The sequence below is a fragment of the Schistocerca gregaria genome, chromosome 1 (assembly GCF_023897955.1).
Source record: "Schistocerca gregaria isolate iqSchGreg1 chromosome 1, iqSchGreg1.2, whole genome shotgun sequence".
In the NCBI taxonomy this organism is placed as follows: domain Eukaryota; kingdom Metazoa; phylum Arthropoda; class Insecta; order Orthoptera; family Acrididae; genus Schistocerca; species Schistocerca gregaria.
The window spans coordinates 15,267,966-15,291,803 of NC_064920.1; the positions used below are offsets into that span (position 1 = coordinate 15,267,966).

Below are 23,838 nucleotides of genomic sequence, written 5' to 3' on the forward strand. Positions count from 1 at the left end.
AAATTCAAACTTCGTGGCAGATTAAAACTGTGTGCCGGGACCCGAGTTCGTGTCTCGTTCTGCCACACAGTTTTAAACTGCCACGAAGTTTCATATCAGCGCACACTCCGTTGCAGAGTGAAAATCTCATTCTCCAAAGTGAAAGTTGATCTACCTAATTGCAGCACAGGGTCTGAAAGGGTTTACGTGTACGTGTTTTTCGGAGCAACTGTTGTCGTTACTGCCGGTATGTTATATTATCTTTACTTCGCCCATCGCCATTCGTTTCGCTGCTTAAACAGCCGACATAATCTATTACGTTTAGTGTCTCGTGTCGTAATATATTTTCGACACTGCCACACGATTTGATTCGAATACATTACAATAAAACAGACAGTTTTGTCGGTGCTTATTTTGTAAGATGTTTCTACTGTACTGTACATCCCGCTAAGCAGATTTCCCAAGTCCTTTGCCGTATTTCTACAAACCTATATTATGAGGAAAGTCACAGGAGCAGTAGTCGCGCCGTTCTTCTGCATTTCTCCCGACGCAGAGCCAACTTTGACCGAGCTCTGCTTTTATCAGTCCTTCCATTCCTTTACAAAGTCTCGCAGTCGTCAGCACATGCCCCGTTTGCTATCGTAATTACTCTTTTCCTATTGAAATGGCACTTGCAATCTACGTCCCCAGTTATTTGTTGGATGTATTTAAATCCCTGCCTTCCCTGTCGTTTTTATCCTCTACAGTTGCCTCTAGTACCGTGCAAATTATTCCCCAATGTCTTGCCAGATGTCCTGTCATCTTGTCCCTTCTTGTTTTCCCTGTATTACTTCTCTCTATGATTCAGCACAGCACCTCCTGATTCCTTACGTTATCATTCCACCTAATTTTCAACATTCGGACTTTTTTTTTATTTTTGCCCGTACCGTCGAAGCTATGTAGAGAGTAGGTGGAGGAAACGGTGTACGCTTGTAATGACAGGACTGGTGCAGACAGAGGGATCAGCAGCGGTCTCCGCACAGAGTGGCGCTGCGGCTGCGGCTGTGGAGGACGTGGCAGCGCAGCGCCGGCAAGCTTGCGCAACGCAACGGGCTGCAGGCGGCCTTGGCGAGGAGAGGCGAGCAGGCGAGGAGAGGAGAGGCGCGTCACAGCACGGCACGGCACGGCACGGCACGGCTCAGCTCTTGCTGGGAGGCCGCAGTTGCGCTCTGCCAGCGGCTGGCTGTTCACTGCCAGCCAGGGCGGCGGCCGTCGCCGCTCTCCTGCGCTACATTCCCACTCCGTCTCCTAAGTGGGACCTCTGTCCGACACATCCACTCTCGAGGCCACAGCACGCCACGTCGTTTAAATGTTCAGGGCTAACGCTAGGCATCAGTACGGAACGGCATCAACACGAAGGCAGGACTTAGGGTTGGGTAGCCGCAGAAACGATACACGACGGCCAGTCGTGGAGCAGTGCGTACTGAGCCGCTGTGAGGACACCTCGCCTCGCTCCAGCTACAACGCATACCACAGTGCAACAGCTGCAATCGCCAACTTAAAGGGCACCGTCTCGAAGAAAGTCGGCATTCCTCCGCCGAAACGCTGTCGCATACGTGTAGAGAACCCGTATTCGAGCGACTCCGCCGTACCTGTACGTGGCGTAGGGGACCTTCAGTGAGACGGAAAGAGGCGACCACCGCCTCCCCACTAGGATGCCGCTGTCGTCACTGCTTAGTGGCGTGCAGAGCGTATATCTGTAGACAGCAACGACGCTTCTAAAAAGATTGTTCGGAAGTAGCAGCTGCGAAATGCGCTAATCTCGAGTGGATACGATACGGCTGGTTTGTTCTGGTGTTCATTTTGTAAAATCGAGAGTTTTATCGGTTAAACTGCGTGGCCAACAACTCCTCTTTAGGCCTACCGCAGAAAAAAGGCGTTCTAATATTACGATCGCGATTGTCCAACTATGAGAATCCGAAACTGGACTGCAATTTTCATAAAGCGTGAGAATCCTTCAGAAACGCAGAAGCAATTTAACTGAATGCGTGGATTTCGAAATTTGTGTGTGGATCGGTCCAAAAATAGGCAAGCGCTCAGCAAACGCACACTACCTCGTCAAAAGTAATGATGTATACATTATCTCATTACTGTGGTATGTAAATGTTATTAAGAGGGTAAACAGCATACCTATTGCGTCACCGAAGAGCACGAATCCAAAGGGCTCTACGAATAGTAGAACAGAAGCCTTTTCTCACGTGCAACAAAAGCCTTACTGTCAATTGTTAAAGACAACATAAAAATGGAAATAGATTCTAACTTAGCCAGTGATCCACTTTGGCTTTAGATTAAGAAAGCAGACAATCAGTATTGGCAGTATTATAAATTTTCGAATAAACATTACAACTGAACAGAAAAAAAAAACATATATTACTTTGATTCGCCCAGAAAAAGGATTTGGCATCGTCGGTTGCAAGTTATTATTTAAGGCAACGGATTAAGTAGGAGTTGTCTGCAAACTGGGAACACTACAAAAGACAAAGTACTGAAAGCAAGAAAGAAGCAAAATCAGATGCGCACTAAGACGCAATATGTTCAACGAGCAACCTACAAGAACAGTGAAAGAAAAGATGACTGAAGTCGGAATTAGTGGTATTCATTTCCACTACATCAGATTTACTGATTACAATCAAATAATGGCACATTCACACAAAGAACTGAATACAAGGTCTTAAATCGAGAGGTACCAAAACTGAAGACAAAAATAAATGCAAAGAAGACAAAAGGCACGGTGCAGGTAAGACTGATATCAAAATAGGCAGTGAGCAATTCGAGAAAGTAAACAATTTCACTTCATCGGCAATGTTGTGGAGGAAGACGATACATGTCTCGAGTTAACTAAGGGCAGTACAGCGCCGGCCAAGAAGAATCTGCTGCCGAGCGAGGCCATCAGCTTCCACATTAAGAACAGATTTGTGAACACCTTTCAGTGGAGTGTCCTGACATACTGATACGAAACATGGACGTTGGTAAAGCAAGAGAAAGGTCTAGGTCTACAAGAAATACGAAAGAAGAAACAGCAACTGAAACATTGTAAGTTCCTATGGGACCAAACTGCTGAGGTTATCGGCCCCTAGGCTTACACACTACTTAATCTAACTGAACCTATCGCACAGCCATGCCCGAGGGAGGACTCGATCCTCCGCCGAGGAGGCAGGGGCGAGAGAGGGGATGGGGGGGGGGGGGGGAGGGTTGAGCCGCACGAACCGTGTCTAGGGGCCCTAGACCGCACTGCTACCCCGCGCGGGTTTACTGAAAGTTTTAGGCCAGCCAAAACAAAACTCACTGGATATTTAATTAGACGTAATATTTTTGTGCAAAACATTTTAGATGACAAGATCGTAGGGACGAAAACGGGGGGACGACCGGAAATATCCTATTTAAATGATACGACCAGTGAGATGGGATGTTTGCCATAGAAACAGCTGAAGACGGCTGCTGGAAAGAGAAGCTGAGGATGCAGAGATAAGAAAGAGAAGCCCACCAGACGTCACGAGCGGCGCTCCCGCAGGTATACAGGCGGGGGGGGGGGGGGGGGGGGTGCAGAGGAGGGGGAGGAGGGACAGCACCAGCAAAGGCAGGGCTCAGTGGGGACTCGTCGGACCTCACCCGAACACCGCCGCAGCCCCACCGAGGCCGAACAGACCTCACCTACTGATAGTGGACGGGGACCGTCCGACGTTGAAGAGGGCGACTCGCGAGTTCCCAAGTGCTGCCAGCAGTCCACCGAGCAGAAGCAGAAGCAGCGGTGGGCCACAGTGGTCGAGCGGCTCCTCACAGGCCACACGTTTCTGCACTCAGTGCCAGGCGCCACTGCACTGTGCGTGACTCGCAACCAGTCACGCTGTATCCTGCGCCAATCCGAAACAAGGATTTGGGTTCGGCGAATGCCTGCAGAACCTTACATACCATCACGATTGTGTAGTAGCAACCTCCAAGTACAGGGAAGGTTGTGTTACGGTTAGGGTGACGACAGTTTACACTATCAGTTTAATAAGTCACGGCTGCAACGTAATGGCACGAATTATTTACAGACGAATGGAAAAACTGGTAGTAGCTGACCACGGGAAAGATCAGTTTGGATTCCGTAGAAATGTTGCAACATGTGAGGCAATACTGACCTTACGACTTATCTCAGAAGATAGATTAAGGAAAGGTAAACCTAAGTTTCTAGCACTTGTAGACTTAGACAAAGGTTTAGACAATGTTGACAGGAATACTCTCTTTCAAATTTTGAAGGTGGCAGGGGTCAAATACAGGGAGTGAAAGCTTGTACCGAAACCAGATGCTAGTTATACGAGTCGAGGGGCACCAAAGGGAAGCAATGGCTGGAATGGGAGTGAGACAGGGTTGTAGCCTATCCCCGATGTTACTCAATCTACATACTGAGCAAGCAGTAAATGCAATAAAAGAAAAATTTGGAGTAGGAGTAAAAAGCAAAATATCGTATGAACATCAACAAAGGCGAAACGAGAACAACGGAATGTAGTCGAATTAAAAATCAGATGAGGCTGAGGGAATTACATTAGGAAATGACACGCTTAAAGTAGTAGATGAGATGCTAATTAGGGAGCAAAATAACTGATGATGGTCGAGGTAGAGAGGATAAAAAATGTAGACTGTCAATGACAAGTAAAGCGTTTCTGAAGAAGAGAAATTTCTTAAACTCGAGTATAGATTTAAGTGTCAGGAAGTCTTTTCTAAAAGTCTTTGTATGGTTTTGCCAAGTACGGTTGTGAAGCATGGACGACAAATAGTTTAGACAACAAGAGAATAGAAGGTTTTGAAATGCGGTGCTACACAAGAATGCTGAAGATAAGGTGAGTAGACCACGTAACTAATGGAAGGTATTGAATAGCATTGGGGAGAAGAGGAATTTGTGGCACAACTTGGACAACTTGGACTAGAAGAAGGGATTCGTTGGTAGGACACGTTGTGATTCATCAAGGGTCAGCAAGTTAGTATTGGAGGGCACCGTGGAGGGTAAAATTGTAGAGGAAGAGCAAGAGATGAATACACTAAGCAGATTCAGAAGAACGTAGCGTGTAGTAGTTACTCGGAGACGGAAAAGCTTGCACAGTATATGGACAGCTGCGTCAAATCAGTCTCTGGGCTGAGGACCACAACAACAAGAACAACAACAACAACAACAGGGTGTGCCTAAGAAAACGCTAAATGCGGAACAATATGAGCACATTCCACAGTAGTACATTAGGGGCGACGATTGCTTGTATCAGCATGACAATGCACACTGTCATAGAGCATCGTCTGCGATGTTTGTGGACGACACCATTACCACAATGGACAGGATTGTCCAGAATCCGGAAATGAACCCAGTGGGACAAGTTTTAGAAGAGTTAGACACCACCGTCCAACATCCACAACCGGCTCTTACACATACGTCTGTGTTATAATTAGGTGTAAGTGCAACACGACCAGTAAACCGAACACAGCTATAATCCACGGAAGCGTTAACATAGTATTTAACTAACAGTCAGCAGGAAGTATCTACGTGCATAGAGAGCTGAGGCGCACCTGACACTACATTCGACCGTTATGTGTTTGTGTTTCCTATCGCAGTTCCCTACAGCACTCCTGACTATACCCTTGTCTCTTATCAATACCCATCGTCGAGGACTGTGTGATAGGTTCTGTTATCTAATAAGTCTTCGGGCCACTCAGGTACCCGTACACCTGCGCCTTCGCTACCAGTGTCGGACTGCTCAGCTGGGTGGCTGGCGCGGGAGCTCGGTGTGTTAGCTTAGGTTAGCTGCCTTCTGTAATAAAAAATTGAGTGAATGGATCAATGATGAACTTAAACGGATGTCACAGGACGTCTGCTCAGAGCAAATGCAGCGAAAAAAGTGAGATTAAAAGGGAAAAAAATGGTAAAGTGCACGCAGCTGGCACGGATTCGATTCCCGGCCGGGTTGGAGATTTTCTCCGCTCGTGGAGTGTCTGTTGTTTTTCCCCCACCATCACTTCATTCTCATCACCGGCACGCAAGTCGCCCATCTGGCGTCGATTGATATAACTTCCCCGCTTGGGGCCTCCAGGCCAACAATGTCACACGATCATTTCATTTCATTTTTTTTCGTTCCCAGTCTCCAGTGAGCTACGGCGTCATACGCTTTTCGGAAATCTAGGAATGTTGAATCTGACGTTGCCCTTCACCCACAGTTCGCAGGAAATCATGTGAGAAAGCGGCAAGCTGAGTTTCGCGTGAACGTTGCTTTCTAAAACCGTGACGATTCGTGGACATAAAATTCCCTTCCTGAGGATATGTTCGAGAATTCTGTAGCAAACCGATGTTAAGGATATTCTTATACACAGGAGTCATCAGCGCCTTTTCTTCCAGTCCATCAGACACGTCATTCCCGTGTTCCCGGAAGAGTTGCTGCAATGTACATCTACATGATTACTTTGCAATTCTCATTTAAGTGCTTGGCAGAGGGTTCATCGAACCACAATCATACTATCTCCCTACCATTCCACTCCCGAACAGCGCTCGGGAAAAACGAACAGCTAAACCTTTCTGTTCGAGCTCTGATTTCTCTTATTTTATTTTGATGATCATTCCTACCTATGTAGGTTGGGCTTAACAAAATATTTTCGCATTCGGAAGAGAAAGTTGCTTTAACGACTCCCATCCCAACTCGCGTATCATACCTGCTACACTCTCTCCCCTATTACGTGATAACACAAAACGAGCTGCCCCTTTTTGCACCCTTTCGATGTCCTCCGTCAATCCCACCTGGTAAGGATCCCACACCGCGCAGCAGTATTCTAACAGAGGACGAACGAGCGTAGTGTAAGCTGTGTGTTGGCCACTAGCCAAGGCCAAAGGTGGACGCACCTCGCGTTAATGTCCACTAATAACTGTCATCACACTTCTGACAAGGTAGCGTACAGATGGATGTTGTGTTTTGCTTCTGGAAGTAAAGTTTTATGATACGTTCCGATCTGATTATAATTGTAACAAATTTCTCGTGTCATTATTTTTTCATATTTCAGCAGTATGTTCCTGGTGTCAACGTTTCGTCGAACGGATGAAACATTCTCAGGCCGTTAACTGCGAACCGAAACTAGGAATAGACTGCAAGAAATAAAGGTAGCCATCATAAGAGAGAGTATGTCTAATGTACAATCAAGTAAGTACAAGATAATGGGTCAGATGCATCACAAACAGAAATAAATAAAAAAAAAACAGACAGTGGCTTTATATTACAGAGATTCTTAAGCTGAAAATCCAGGTCCTGTATAATATGACAGTAGTGACGCACTTGAGAAAAGCAATATTAATTTCCTGCAATAGGAATAAATTTATTTAAACGATGTCATCTTCCTTTCAGCTGTGTTTTATTTTACGACTGCAATTTCGGCATCGCGCCATTTTAAAGCATCTACAAAACGTAATACAATATAATGAGGATAATGTAAAGCGGGATTAACAGTATGTACAATTTTGTAGTTTATTGGCATTCATATACCTACTAGAGTTTGACATACAGGTTGTTATGTAGGGATAACAAAGTACTACGCACATAAGAGAACGACTACTCAGTGATACTAGTCAGTATTCCATTTTATGTACTACAGTATATATATGGTGGTCCACTGATAATGACCGGACCAAATATCTCACGAAATAAGTATCAGACGAAAAAACTACAAAGAACGAAACCAGATGGCGCTATGGTTGGCCCGCTACATGGCGCTGCCATAGTACAAACGGATATCAACAGTGTTTTTTTAAAAATAGGAACCCCCATTTTAATAACATATTCGTGTAGTACATAAAGAAATATGAATGTTTTAGTTGCGCCACTTTTTTCGCTTTGTGATAGATGGCGCTGTAATAGTCACAAACGTATAAGTAAGTGGCATCACGTAACATTCCGCCAGTTCGCACGGTATTTGCTTCGTGATACATTACCCGTGTTCAAATGGACCGTTCACCAATTGCAGAAAAGGTCGATTTCGTGTTGATGTATGACTATTGTGATCAAAGTGCCCAACGGGCGTGTGCTATGTATGCTGCTCGGTATCCTGGACGACATCATCCAAGTTATTTAAGGAAACAGGAAATGTTCAGTCACGTGTGAAACGTCAACCACGACCTGCAACAAACGATGATGCCCCAGTAAATGTTTTAGCTGCTGTCGCGGCTAATACGCACATCAGTAGCAGACAAATTTCACACGAATCGGGAATCTCAAAAACGTCGGTGTTGTGAATGCTACATCAACATCGATTGCACCCGTACCATATTTCTATGCACCAGGAATTGCAAGGCGACGACTTTGAACGTCGTGTACAGTTCTGTCACTGGGCACAAGAGAAATTACGGGACGATGACAGATTTTTTGTACGCGTTCTATTTAGTGACGAAGCGTCATTCACCAACAGTGGTAACATATACCGGCATAATATGCACTACTGGACAGCGGAAATGCACGATGGCTCCGACAAGTGGAACATCAGTGACGTTGGCGGGTAATGTATGGTGCAGCATTATGGGAGGAAGGATAATTGGCCCCCATTTTATCGATGACAATCTAAATGATGGAATGTATGCTGATTTCCTATGTAATGTTCTACCGATGTTACTAGAAGATGTTTTACTGCAGACAGAATGGCGATGTACTTCCAACATGATGGATGTCCGGCACATGTCTCGTGTGCGGTTGAAGCGGTCTTGAATAGGATATTTCATGACAGGTGGATTGGTCGTCGAAGCACCATACCATGGCCCGCACATTCACCGGATCTGACTTCCCCGGATTTCTTTCTGTGGGAAAAGTTGGATATTTGCTATCGTGACCCACCGACACCGCCTGACAACATGCGTCAAGCATTGTCAATGCATGTGCGAACATTACGGAAGGCGAACCACTCGCTGTCGAGAGGAATGTCGTTGCACGTATTGCGAAATGCCTTGTGGTTGACGGACATCATTTTGAGCATTTATTGCAGTAATGCGGTCTTTACAGGTAATCACGCTGTAACAGCATGCGTTCTCAGGAATGATAATTTCACAAAGGTACATGTATCACACTGGAACAACCGAAATAAAATGTTTAAACGTATCTACGTTCTGAATTTTAACTTAAAAAACCTACCTGTTACCAACTGTTCGTCTAAAATTGTGAGCTATATGTTTGTGACTGTTACAGCGCCATCTAGCACAAAGCTAAAAAAGTGGTCCAACTAAAACATTCATATTTCTTTACGTACTACACGAATATGTAATAAAAAATGGAGGTTCCTACTTTTTTTTAAAATTCAGTTGATATCCGTTTGACAGAGCCACCTAGCGGGCCATCCATAGCACCATCTAGTTTCCCCCTTCAAGCTAGACCAGTTTCGTTCTTCGTAGTTGTTTCGTTGACGCTTATTTCGTGATATATATATATATGGGGAGAATTAACATCTCGTTGAAAAACTGGTAGCTTGTGAGGGCCGCTTGCGATGGATACGGTGAAGACCTCAACGGCAGTGAAGGCGGAGATGAAGATCACCGGTACAGCGGTACTGGCGGAAGAGGCGGCCCAAATCCACTAGCGTCTGTTCTGGAATCCAGCGGGTAGTGGTCAGCGTCTGTTCACCTAGTTGGTGCGGTTGCTCCATGCTCTTCTTGATCTCAAAAAACAACTTGTAAACATGTGATCTGCATAGAGGATCACCACAAAACAATTTTCAACTTGAGTAAGTATGATGGAACAAATGGAAAGAAATCGCATCACACTCTAGACTAAATTTTCCTGATCATTGGATTCTGGGGAACCAGGAAAGTAATGCGCAGAAGAGTCAGAGCTTCTCAAAATCTCTGAGACCAAAACAGAAAAACTTCATAGGAACTCTCAACACAAACACACTCTCCAAAGTAGGTAAACTCAAACAACCCGCAAATACTATGGAAAAAAAATCCTTGAGATTCAAGAAACACGATTTACTGGGGAAAACCATTTTGATTCAGGAAACGTCTGAATCTACAAAGAGGACAACCGGCAGTCCAGCTGAACAAGGGACCCGAACAGCTTGGCACAGCTTTTGTTGTGAACAAATAAATTATAGATTCAATAAAAAAACTTCCATAACCTCCACAATCTCATTAAAATCTGGAAATAATGCATACACACTGATGATTACAATAGAAAATATCCACAGGTAATAGATGACTTCTGGGAACTATTGGAGGAAACCTGAAATAAAATCCCTACTCATTATGTGAAAATTATGTTAGGAGATTTCAATGGCCAACTCGGCAAAGAGAAAAAATTCTGGAAAACAACGGACATTCATACAGCTCGCACAAGAGAACAAATAAAAACGGGTAAAATTTTCTGCGAAAATTTTGATCTTAAAATCATGTCCATACAACTCCTTAAACTTGTAAACAAATTTACGACATGGAAATCACCAAATTCAACTTTGGGTGAATTTCAGATAGACCATGTTGACATATCTAACAAGAATAACAAAGAACGCACGAACAAGAGAGGGATTTTTTGAGTCAGACCACCATCTGCCGCAAACCTAACAGGGTATCAACCACCTATCGCCGACCCGACGGATCACTGGAAACCAACCGTAAAAAGAACTATCAAATTTTAGCCTAATATTTTCATTCATTTCTTAACTGCGAGCCTCCGACAGAACAACTAGATTTCGAAAAAGCCACATCTAATACTGATTCAAATCCACCATCACTTAAAGAGGTAAAGGAAATAATCAATTGCTTGAAGAACAAGTCTCCAGTGGAAGACGGAATCATAGCAGTAGTATCGAAATTAAATGACAATAATCTCACACAAGCAACCCACATAATTGTATCAAACATTTGGGAAAATGAACGAATTCCTGCAGTGTGGAAATGTGCATTAATTCATCCTCTCCACAAAAAAGGTGCAAAAACCGATCCAATTTCACTGCTCCCTGTAATATACAAAATTCTTCCAAAGGCCCTGTTACACAGACTAGAAGAACAAGCAGACCAGTTAATAGAGGAGTATCAGGCAGGGTTTCGCAAAGGTCGATCTTGCAACGAGCAGATATGGAACTTAAAAAAAATTTTGGAGATGAGAAGATATACTGTGGTAACTTTTGTCGATTTTAAAAGGGCTTACGATTCAATAGATAGACAAACATTATTCCACATTTTAGAGGAGTTCAGGATTGACAGGAAAACAAGGTCAGTTATCCAACAGGCATTAACAGATACAACCTCTAAAGTTAAATTCGTGCGAGAAACATCCATACTGGTATCCGCCAAGGAGATGGAATGTCCCCCCTTCTATTTAACATGGTTTTGGAAAAAATTGCGAGGACATGGGAAAAGGAAACAAGAGGAATTCAGCTTGGGATTAAAAAAGAGCAGAGAATCAGGTTGAAGTGTCTGGCTTTTGTGGGCGATCTTGTCATCCTAACGAACAATAGTGAGGAAGCAAACTTGTATTGGAAAAACTACACGAAATCTCACAAAAATCTGCTCTACAAATTTTCTACGAGAAAACACAGTACACGGAAAACAAACCTGTAGATAATCTCCCCATTACGGAAAACGGGAAAGTGGCACAAGCTGCCCACTTCAGATAACTGGGAGAGGTAATCCAACCATCAGGACTGAACTCAACAGCCAGTAAAGATAGAATCTCTAGATTACAAAAAGCATATAAGCTCACTTGGAATCACTATATTAATAAATCTATTTCTGTCAATGCGAAATTAACGCATTACAACACAGTACTCCTACCAGAAACACATTATGCTGCAGAAACTACATATGAAGATTAGAGAGATGGAAATGAGCGTTTGGCGTCAAAATTTTCTCCGATCAAGGACTGAGTGTTGTGCTCTCTTCATCAGCATTTCATCTCTATCCGGCGTGCACGTCGCCCAGTGTGTGATGAAGAGGCCATCTAGAGAGATTTACAAAGTCTTAGAAACAATAACAGACACCTCAATGGCCGCGAAGGAGGAGAAGATGGACTTCGGTACGACGGAGCTGGCGGAAGAAGGGAAGAGGCAGCCTTTTGTCCAAAGCCAAAATGGACAGAGGGCACGCCGCAAAGATCAAACGTGGAGAGGAAACGAACAGAAACTCTCCATGATATTCTCGCAGATTTCCGAGCTGAATTAAAACAAAAAAGGGCATCCTCAACAATTGCTGTTCTTGTTAGAGAAGAAACTTGGTCACTTACACTTGGTCAGGCCAACTCACAGGTAACAAAGCTACGTCAATGGTATTCCTAACTTTACAGTGTGTTTCAAAAGTTTATTATTTTCTATTAGTGTATTAAATTTCTATTATCAGGCAGAATAACTGCTTCCACATGTTAGCGGCGGCATCCCAACAGTGTCTGTTCCACATGTTAGCAGCTGCTGAATAGGTAATATTCCAGGCTAACAGCATAATCCTCAACGTTTTGTGCCACCCAGAAATGCATAAGAAACTCTTCTTGTCACTACGTTACCAATATAACCATTAACTTCTGATTAGAACAGAACGAAATTACCGAAGAGTTGTGTACAGTACAACATATAGCAACAAATAGCGGCTACAAGGAACGCAAAATGTATACTACCACCTTGCGTAATAACAGCACAATATAGATAAAGAAATAACAATAGCAAGAGCAGCAGAAGCAGAATTTAAAAAAATCGGGATACGTGAGAGCAGAACTCGCACAGCAAGGTCTTCGTACACGACTATGGATCATCTATCCCGGGAATCGAGCTTCTTGACGATTATTGCCTGATATCGAAATCAGTACCGGCAGGCTATTCGTCCGCGCGTGTCTAGAGAAAGGGCTCTTACCAAACGGACGAACAATCGGATAACAAATGATAATATTTTTTCGTGTGATATTGCAAATTAACAGTTCTCGGATGTTTCCGTAGCTAGTAACGTGAAAGCTTACTTCTTGTCAAATTCCACGATTCTAGGTTAACGGGAAGTACCCTACAAGTTTTGATGAGTGAGTTTGCGAGTACCAAAATACGTGGCATAAATGGTCGTATTTACTTTGCAGATTAAATTTTTTACACCGTTAATGGACTGTAGACCGTAATGTGTGGCATAAATTTCAACTACAAGTTGCTTTCCGTTCCTGGCACAAACGGTTCTTAACAGTAGGACAGACAGAGAACAAAGTGATCCTATAAAGTATACGAATGAAATGCCGTAACCGAGTCTCCCGCTCACTGGGCTGATGTGCTGACCGCGACGTAGCTGGCGCCTACCCCCAATTGCTAATCACGCATCAGCCTTCTTGGTATTGCCCCTAAACTCGAGCAGCATCCTGTATTTTGATCCTATAAGGGTTCCGTTTTTACTGATTGAACTACAGAACCCTAAGAAACTAAATACGTTGCTTTACCTTACTACAGTACCACATCAGAGAGAATTCTCGCCAAACAAGTGAAAGAATCGGGTTCCGCACGACCAACAACGTAGGGACCATAGTCAGACACACAATTCACAAAACTAAACCTATTTACACAATCAGGGATTTATAAAATCAAATGTGGAGAGTGTGAAAATGTTTGTGTGGAGCAAACGGGTAGATGTTTCCTCACGAAACTGAGTGAGCACTCAGCCATAAGCGAGAACTGTAAATCTTAATTCAGTGCACATCTACGAAAGTACAATCATAAAACCAGCAGCACGGAGGAATATTTAAGATACTACACAGGGACAGAGAAAGATTAACGGATGCTAAGGAAGAAATACGAGAGCCTTCAAAGAAAAACCACAATACGTACGTAATGAACAAACAGATCTCTGAACTAAAATTTTTGTCGATTGTTTTAACATTTACTCTAATATACAAGGGGTGTTAAATAAGTAATGCAACCATTTTTTTCTGAAAGCAAGGTGGGTGTATAGAGGATTTCAATACACTATATTACGCCCCGCTCTTTTGGTTACAAAACCCTATTTTTCAATAAGATCTCGATCGAACGCGGCAACCTTGCGCCACCTCGCTGGGAGGGCCTGCACGCCCACGCGGCGAGACTCCACTGGTCGACGTGCTGCAGCGCCAGCACCTCCCACACGGCCCAGGGGGCCACTGCTCCCCACGCAGTCGACCCTGCACTGGGCCACACAAACGCAAGTCGGAAGGGGCGTGATCCGGGCTGTTGGGTGAATGAGGAAGAACAGTTCAATGACGCTCCTCTCGGGTGTGCAAATGTGCGTGAGGTCGTTTATTGTTATCGCAGTCCCTCCAAGATGCCTGCCGGCTCGGTTGTGACTTGATGTTGGGACGCAGTTTTCACGTGGTAGAAGTGGACCTCAACGACTAGCGTTTGTTGTCACAAGTGGTGCGCAGGGCCCGGCGAGTGAACGGCTGCGGCAGCCGGTGTCACAGCGTGGCTGTGTGCGGCTCACTGACTTCCGTTTGCGCTTAGCCGAGCCACTAGGGGCAGCAGCATTAGGCACTCCACTACGTTCACATGTACGTCCGCGTTAATACGCTGACACTACAGCAAGTAACTTACTTCAATCTGGCGGCAACGCCTGCAAATAGTGACGGCGCGATCCGATCCCCGGGTACGAAAGTACCACAGAACTCAGACGGTGGGAATAACACAGCGACCGGAGCAACTAGCTCGAGGGGGAGGCTACGCCGCAAAGATCAAACGTGGAGAGGAAACGAACAGAAACTCTCCATGATATTCTCGCAGATTTCCGAGCTGAATTAAAACAAAAAAGGGCATCCTCAACAATTGCTGTTCTTGTTAGAGAAGAAACTTGGTCACTTACACTTGGTCAGGCCAACTCACAGGTAACAAAGAGAAATGAAAAGTGGAAAATTAAAGACTAAGAAAGGAACTCACAGTCGCCAATGCGCCTAATGCATCATTCAGAAGTGCCGAAGTACAAGTGAAAATCGAGGCACTTCAGGAAGACAATTACAAACTCCGAACGGAAATGCCAAATTCCCAAAGTATGCTGCAGTAGCTTCTGTTCCTAGTGTCACGAAATGCACATTCGAAATGATTACTAAAATTGAGAAAGTAAATCCAAACAAAACAACTGTTGTGTTTTTTAAGCTAACAACCAATCAGGACACGAGGGCGGTGCGGGATACATTCACGAAAACGATTAATCCACTTCAGGATAAAATTAAAATAAGCGGGATCACATGAACAACAAACACAATGATTATCGAAACCGAGACGAAGAAAAATCGTAGAGGAAACATCGCAGCTGAAGGACATTAAATCCGAAGAGGCCCGTAAAAACAGACCGGTAATGACCGCATAAAACGTCCCCACGTATATTTCGAACAAGGATTTTATGGTGGGGCTGTATGAGATTACCCTCAATGAGGACGTCACCAGAGAAATGTTTAACAAAGAAGAGAAGCTCAAGTTTGAAACAGGACACAAACACAAGCGTACGATGAACAACCTTATTGAGGTTAGCCCTCTAAAATGGTATATCTTTATGTAAAGAGAACGGATATACATCCATTTCGAGGCGCTTCCTAAAGATGCAGAAATGCTACACATTCTATGACTAAGCATATCCAGTTAAGCGCTACAGGCGAGACGCAGCCGTCTGCTACAAATGCGCCGAACCGGGACACATCGAAATCGATTTTCCTGAAAAGGCGGTTGCTTCCGTACCATGTATATCCTGAAACCGTACTTGCAACGAAGCAGGTGGTCCGGAATGTTGATCGCAAACACAGACTACAATTATCACAAGTATGTCTGCTAAGACCACGGCATGTCAAGAGGACCTCCAGTACGCGCATTCGAAGACATTCAGCGCCGGAAACACAAGTCTCCAGCTACCAGGGCGAGGTCACGGCGCCGCGCAACTCCTTGGCTGCAACAGGCGGGCTTTCTCTCGGAGACGGTCGACGATACTGAAATCCACCCGACTCTGGCTGCCAACAAAGCGGTTCCGTGCCATTACTCACAGACAACGGAACACATCGGTCTACTGCGCATGCAAGGTGCTGTGGACTATGAGGTAGCCAGGCACCTAAAACGTGAAATGTACCAATGGGCTACCACTCAGACAGGTTTTCTGTTAAGATTAGAAGAATTAGAAATAGAATTAGTTAGTAATGATCGTGTAAAGCGTGGACATCACAAACAAGAACAATACGAAATTAGTGATGACATGTACACCAACAACTATCCAGCTCATAAAACATGTACAGACAGCCAAGGATACACCCAACACACAGACACAGGAAAAAGTACAGTGACAGAACACAAACATGACACACCGAAACACAAGAGGGCCTACAATACCGAAAAGTGCAAAATCCACATCAAACCAGTGACGTTCATTTTAGGGGGGTCACAAACACATCACACAGTATGAGAACGCATGATGATGAGCAGCATGGAATGACTGCAAAAGCACACAAACAAACAGACAACCCAACACAATTTCAACCACGTAAGCTCGAACGTAAAACAAGAACACGACAGAAAACTGGAAATACAGACACCCACAACACACTTGCAGCCCGAGCAGACAGCGAGAGAACGGCCAGACCAGACAACACGGATCTTGGGGAACAGGCGCCATTTTAAAGCTGGAAGAAAATAGATGCCTTTTGGGGCTAGTAAACAGAGACACCTCCCAAACAGCATCGCGACTTGTGACTGGAATTGGCAACTCGAAATGTGCCACAATCTGCTATCCGACGACCGAGTAGATAGACAAACTTTTGCTGAAATCAGTCAATATACCGACAAGACAGTAAAGAACTGACTGCACGACTACACAATGCCTGCACGAGAATGGGCGGAAAGCACACTCTATAAAATGTGTACAAAGACCTTGCGATGGCCCACGGACTCGTATACTCCGGGACGCTTCATTTGAAATGTCACGGCTGATTTCGTTTCCCATCCAACATGGGCTTGAGCACCGCCTGTAATGACCACAATGTCGATGCGACGTTAAACCCAATCTTCCTTACTTGGTTCACAGGTGTGAAGGAACGCGCACAAGGGTCGCAGCCTCCTAATAGACCATCTTCCACGGATGCTGGAAGACGTTTCACTGCAGACTACGAGAACCGTGGTACCAGAATGATGGCAGTGCAGACCATGGCGCACGAAACGTTTCCAAATCGTTGGATTCGACGCAGTGGACCTCTATCTTGGCCGGCCTGTTTCCTGCATATGTCGCCTATAGACTTTTCACTGTGGGGAAACGTGAAAGACGCTGTTTACAAGATCATACCAACTATACCAGAAGATATGCAACGATGTATTACTTAGGCTGCTGTACATCTCCGCTGAGCCGGTCGGAGTGGCCGAGTGATTCTAGGCGCTACAATCTGGAACCGAGTGACCGCTACGGTCGCAGGTTCGAATCCTGCCTCGGGCATGGATGTGTGTGATTTCCTTAGGTTAGTTAGGGTTAAGTAGTTCTAAGTTCTAGGGGACAGATGACCTCAGAAGTTAAGTCCCAAAGTGCTCAGAGCCATTTCTTGAGTTAAGTCCCATGGTGCTAAGAGCCATTTGAACCGTTTTGAACATAAAATGGATTATTAACTAGCACCACTGACTTGTTGTTCTATCATGCGCATATTACTTTGTTATCTCTGCGTAATGTAAACCTATGTGTCAAAATCTTGTAAGTATATGATGTCAACAAACTACAAAATTGGTTGTACGTACTGTTAATTCCACTTTACATCGTCCTTTTTAACGTTGTATTATATTTCGTAGACACTTGAAAACAGCTTAATGCCAAAATTTCAATAGTGAAAACATTTAAGAACGAAAGCAAGATGACATCGTCGAGGCGAAAAAAAATTATCTTCGAGATGGTACCGAGTTATTCATGCACACATCAAGATCTCACAGTATTAGCAAATCTTACGCAATATCTCACTGTTCTACTAATTGTAAATATACTACTGTGTGTACGGTATGCTGTGAGATTTTGAATGGTGCACGTAAATGTAGTGTATGTATGTATGTATGTATGTATGTAAGGGCATGCGCGTGATTCAAAGTTGTTTCCTGCACCGCTACCTCTGAAAAATGGGAATTAATGTGGTCGCAAACAATTTAGTTGTTATGATCTATCTGGCTTACTCGGTGGAGCTGTTATTTTCACGTTTCTGGGTTTGAAGAGGAATTACTGTAGCGAGTTTGAAGCGGTACTGCTAGTACGCTCCGTTTAATCAGTTTTCATACTACTACTATTATCATGGTACTTACTGGCATAACAAAATTTTTTCATTCTTATGATCATAAAATATTCCCTATAGGTATAAGAATGGACCTACCTGCGTTTCACTTTTGCGTGGCAGACTTCTGAATTCCTATCTACATCATCCCACTAGTGTGTGACTGCCTGACGTTTGGTGGTGATCGGCTGTAGAAATGTGACGGACTAGCCGAAGACAGAGCGTAGCGGCCTTGGACAAAGTATAACTTGTGGAAAGGCAAAGCAGAGACATCGCCTGCAAGCTTCAGAAGCGATCGACAGAGTCGAGAATAGTGGGTGTCAGGCGGCAACAACCAATATGAGAGGCTGTAATCGTACACCCTTTTTCTAACATAACCTTCTTTTAGAGAAGCAGCTGATACCAGGATTAATCCTGATTCTGGTATAGCTGAACATTCTCGGCTGTTTCACTGAACGAATTTCAAACTAAAATGCGTAAAAATACATTAATTTGTTACACTCTGTACGTACGCTTAAAATTACTCTTCTTTTAGAAATATTTGAAATTATGAAAATAAGTAGCATACTTAAAATTCATATTATTAAATGCACAATCTAACGCGAATTATTATATTTATTTCTGGATTCATTTAGAAGATAATGATATAATGCAGTAATGATTCTACTTTTGTCAAGAAAGTTTGTAAGCTGTTATGCTTTGTAACTACAAAAAAACAAAAACAAAAAAAAGGTTTTATATGGCTCTGAGCACAATGGGACTTAACATCTATGGTCATCAGTCCCCTAGAACTTAGAATTACTTAAACCTAACTAACCTAAGGACAGCACACAACACCCAGCCATCACGAGGCAGAGAAAATCCCTGACCCCGCCGGGAATCGAACCCAGGAACCCGGGCGTGGGAAGCGAGAACGCTACCGCACGACCACGAGATGCGGGCCTTTGTAACTTCTTTCGAATATTGTTGAGCCCTGAAGAATATAAGTAGTAGTGGCCATGCCTTTAATGGAAACAGACGTGTTTTTGATTGTGTCACTAATAATGTAATTTGTGGCGTGATAGAAGTGGAAGTTGTTAAGACGGTGTGCTGTTGAAAAATGTGTCAAAGAAAAAAATTCAGGAACAATACAGGCAAATTAAATCTTCATCAGTTATTTAGTCATCAGGAATCCACAGCGTTATAAATAAAAATTTGAGCAAGACTTGGGGCCAACAACAAGAAGAGGAAATGAAGATAAGTAAAAAGGTTTCCTTTTGTATACCTTATACCTTTCGATGCGTTTGAAAATAATGAAGAGACTAAGAGAATTTTAATAGTGATGTGTGGGATGGTAAGATTACAAGGTTCACCGCCAGGAGGCTTGAACAAGGAGACGTCTCCGTAAGTCCGTCATGCTGGTGCACCGCTGGACGGCTGGCGTGAGGTGTGGACGTTGCTGATGTTGAATGAAGCGTTCTTAATGGTCGTTTCGAGTCAGAAAACGATTTAATCATCATCACATTCTTGTTATAACGTAGTTGGTATACTATGGTCATGTACATTAAGTGTGAGTGTTGGCGTCAGCTATGCACATTGTTTGCGGATAACAGTGGGTAAATTTGAGGGAACGTCCGAGTTATCATTACAGTTTTGTGGGATAAAGTTAACTTTCATATCAATTTTCTTTGTGATGTGGTCACGAGCACATGTTCGTGCCACTTCTGTGACCGTGGATTAACAACTAAGAGTTAAGGTTTTGCGTGTTTTTAAGCACATTAAAAGCCTGCTACAGAGTAGAGAAGCCGGGCCATAGTATTTTCACTCAGTTTTCTTTGTGATTTGTAATGCACCTATTGTGCTCGCCCGTGGGTGCGTGGAATCTTTCCTGCTCCCAGCTGAGGTATCAGAGTATGCTAAAGTGCATTAATGCTTTCCAAAAGTAATTCTATGAAGTCTGATATCCCCTTTATTTAGACGTTTTTTTCGATTTTAACTTGTACTGTGTGAGTGAAGTTTACCCACATGTGTAGTAGTAGTTCACGTGCTACATAAATTTGATAGTGATTCAGATGTTATTTAATTTCCTGCAGTACGATATAATGATCTTGATGCCTTTCCTAATAATTTAGAAATTTTCGGTGAATTGCATTTGCGAATCCTAACGGACCGCCGGCCGGTGCAGCCGAGTGGTTCTAGGCGCTTCAGTCTGGAACCGTGTGACCGCTTTGGTTGCAGGTTCGAATCCTGCCTCGGGCATGGATGTGTGTGATTTCCTTAGGTTAGTTAGGTTTAAGTAGTTCTAAGTTCTAGGGGACTGATGACCTCAGATGTTAAGTCCCATAGTGCTCAGAGCCATTTGAACCATTTTTTTAACCAAACGGACCCCACGCGTTCCCGCCATTGTGAATTCGCTACTCTCTGTCTTGCATGCATTTTATTTTCCCTTAGTGTGGAATAGTAACCCTTAGAAGCTATTTTCATTATTTTATCTCAAATTCTTCTTCGCGGTAGGTTTTATCTAATGGTTCACATGGCTCTGAGCACTATGGGACTTAACATCTGAGGTCATCAGTCCCCTAGAACTTAGAACTACTTAAAGCTAACTAACCTAAGGAAATCACACACATCATCTAATGTTGAAGGTATGCTCTAGATCAAGAAATGTAGATAATTTAAAAAAAAAACACATATTGAGGACAATATAACCAGATCACCACTCCATTCCCTACTAAGTGAAGATTGTGGTGAATTCCATTCCAAAGAATGATTTGAAATATAAAAAGATTGCAGAAGGAAGGATTAAACATTGAATGTAACAATATGAAATAGAATTTCCATTTGGTAATGATCAGGCAAGAGAGAACTGAATTCCTTGGTTCGTGGTGCAGCTAGCATTATCCACTGCGTTGTTAAGTTCACTAGATATTAGGCTCCGCGTAAAACAGTAAATATAATTAAAATCGGTCTATTATTGTTAATCAGTAGAACTGTACGAAGAACCCCACCATCTGGTAAGATGTTAAGACGTGCATAGGAAGTATCGAAGAGCAGGTACTGGGATAACGCAGCATTAAACAGTCTTGAATACAGAGACAAACAACACAGATTACGAAAGTATTTGCAGTCACGTACCGTTGAGCTACAGCTAACGACAGCAGTGGTAAAGGTACAGTTTTCTTTGCACGATACTCCGACAACCTGCCTATCTGTCTCGGTCAGGTTCCGGCCTCGGTGCGCGTGTAGCCACAGTCACTGTTTCCCAGCACCGTAGAATAATTAAATACCGTCATACTTAAACCACAAGGCTATGCCAAACTGTCGTAAGACAACGTCCTTCGCCAAAAAACGCTGACGACGGGCAGAGGACTAATGCGTTTACGGCGTCATACAAGCAAATAGAATGCCGGATGCGACGCCTCTCTTATAAACACTCTGTCCCTGTCAGTTAAATTATACACCGAGCAAATTTCGACCTCCCTATTTATTAGGCACGCCTAGCGTTATGGTGCAGGCGCTGAACTGAGGCGTTTCTTTAGGTTCTGATACAGCCTGATGCGTGAGACTGTTTCATTCCTTGATTGTGCCAGGAAACCCTCAGCTGTGCGGCGAAGAGTGTTCCGTTCACAGTTTGGATGGAGAGCAAATAGCGAGCAGCGAAATCTTCACTGGCCACGACACGGAGATAGCTCGCCTGCCCCAGTGTGCAAGAAAAACTGCTGCAAGTCCAGAAGGAAATCGTTTCAGCAGTCGAACGAAAGCCTTACCTGCGTGACGGCGGCGGCGGCGGCCGAGGCGGAGGTGGCCGCCTGGGGGCGGACGAGACCCTTCTTGTGCAGGCTGTCCATCACGGAGGCCACGTCACCGTTGTCCGCGCTCTCCACGGGCAAGTCCGACATCTGCAACACAAGTCAACCGCGCTACAGTCTCGTGTCGAGGCAGCAAGACCGTCGAAATCAAAGTCCGAAACACTCGGTTCCGAAACAGTTTCACTGCCACTGCACGTAACCCGAAATGGCAGTTATTGAGACTGGACTATCTACTACACTATTTTGCTGGACAGGAGAAAAGCCTGTATATCCGATGCACGAAAGAATCTTCACAGACAGCAGTTGGAAAGATCAACAAGCTGTTCGAAAACGACGCCGGTAATACTCGTTCCTAGACTGGTCCTGTGAGAGACGCACCCAGTTATATTTGTACTAGTGAGCCGCCCCATCTGTGCACGGGAAGCACTAAGTATCTGTACCCTCTGTATTGGTGTGTCTCATCGACAACTTTGTTTATGGGCCACTGCAAAGAGTTAAGATTAAAATTCAGAGAATGACGTTAGGTAACTGCATATCATCACTTACAGTTGGTGCAAACGATTTAGTCTATATTCTCTGAGAATTTTTGGCTGGCACGAATATAACCAGCTCCGTATTTGACTGGCGCTTGGAGTGACGTCTCGTAACAAAGGTGGGAATTGCGAGCTACTGCACCGCCGAGTCCACCCGACAGCAGCGCCAGTTCCAGCTACTCCCCAGTGGCAGTTGTGCCCGAGCTACAGCGACGGGCAGGCCGCGCAGCTGCAGTCTCAGTTCTGACCGCTGGGTGCCAGACTCCGGCGCCAGTTCTGCCGCACGGCTCCAGTGCCAGTTCTATTCCAGCTGAGGCTGCTGGCTGTCCACCCCACTCCAGTGCCAGTCTACTCGAGCTACCGTCACTCACCGGCCACCCGCTGGCCACCCGAAGTAGGGGGACAAGGCGGGTGCTGGGCCACTTTGTTAGTGCGCGTGGCCTACACCAGGCACGGGTATGCACTCAGGGGAACCTATTGTGCTCCTTTGATCGACGGGCACTTAACCTATTGTCCCTCGCCCACCACCCCCTCTACCTCCAGCTCGTTGCTCCGTGTACACTTTCGAGTCTGAGTTAATGGAGTAGGCCCCCTCTCACTCTTATCGATTTGATTACTTAATTAAGTCGATCAATTAGTTACCCTCTCTGATGGGAAAGTACTGCGCCCCCCTGCCGTGCTCCTCAGGTGGGAAGTTAAAATTCCATCAGGACAGTGCAACCTCTGCTAACCTAAGAAAATGATATACGTCACATTGACTGCTTAATTAAGTTAATTATTAAATTAACCTCTCTGGTGGGAAAGTGTCGCAACCCCCTGAGGGGAAGTTCAAAATCTGTCAGGTCAATGCGACCTCTACTAACCTAAGAAAATCCGATCGCCACCTCTTCCTACGAATTGGCGGGTATTTGGAGGGTATTCGATTGTAGTGCATGGAATGTTGTTTAAACAATTTATACATTATATGGAATAGTATTTATTTAAACAATTTAGGGGATTCGAGGCATTGTATGGAATACATGGAAACTGGTGGAAAGGAAGGATCTCATGACAGGAAATTCGAGGGTATATTCTTTATTTATAAAAAAAAATCAGTTTATGGGTGTTGGATTTCTTTTGCTCATCATTTCCTCCTGGAAACACGAGGGTCTTGTTAGAAGTAATTACATGGACCAAGTATCACACATAATCTAATGTTTGGCGCTGTAGTCTGGGTGCCTTAACCTAATTTTTGGGCCTTTGTTGGCACTTAACCTATTGTTCTGTAAACTGGTTTTCCATGTCGTCCCTATTTTCTTAAAATATTCTACCGCCATT

General features: G+C 44.2%; 1 protein-coding gene across 8 annotated transcripts in view; it reads right to left on the reverse strand.

Moving 5' to 3' along the window:
• LOC126327189 (NAD(+) hydrolase sarm1) overlaps positions 1-23,838 on the reverse strand; it is a 1,227,458-nt gene that overhangs the window by 152,578 nt on the left and 1,051,042 nt on the right. For all 8 annotated transcript variants that reach the window (XM_049995878.1, XM_049995887.1, XM_049995870.1 and 5 more), the window contains one exon: positions 21,947-22,078. In XM_049995878.1, the coding sequence (XP_049851835.1) occupies positions 21,947-22,078 (132 nt within the window). The remainder of the gene's footprint in view (positions 1-21,946; positions 22,079-23,838) is intronic.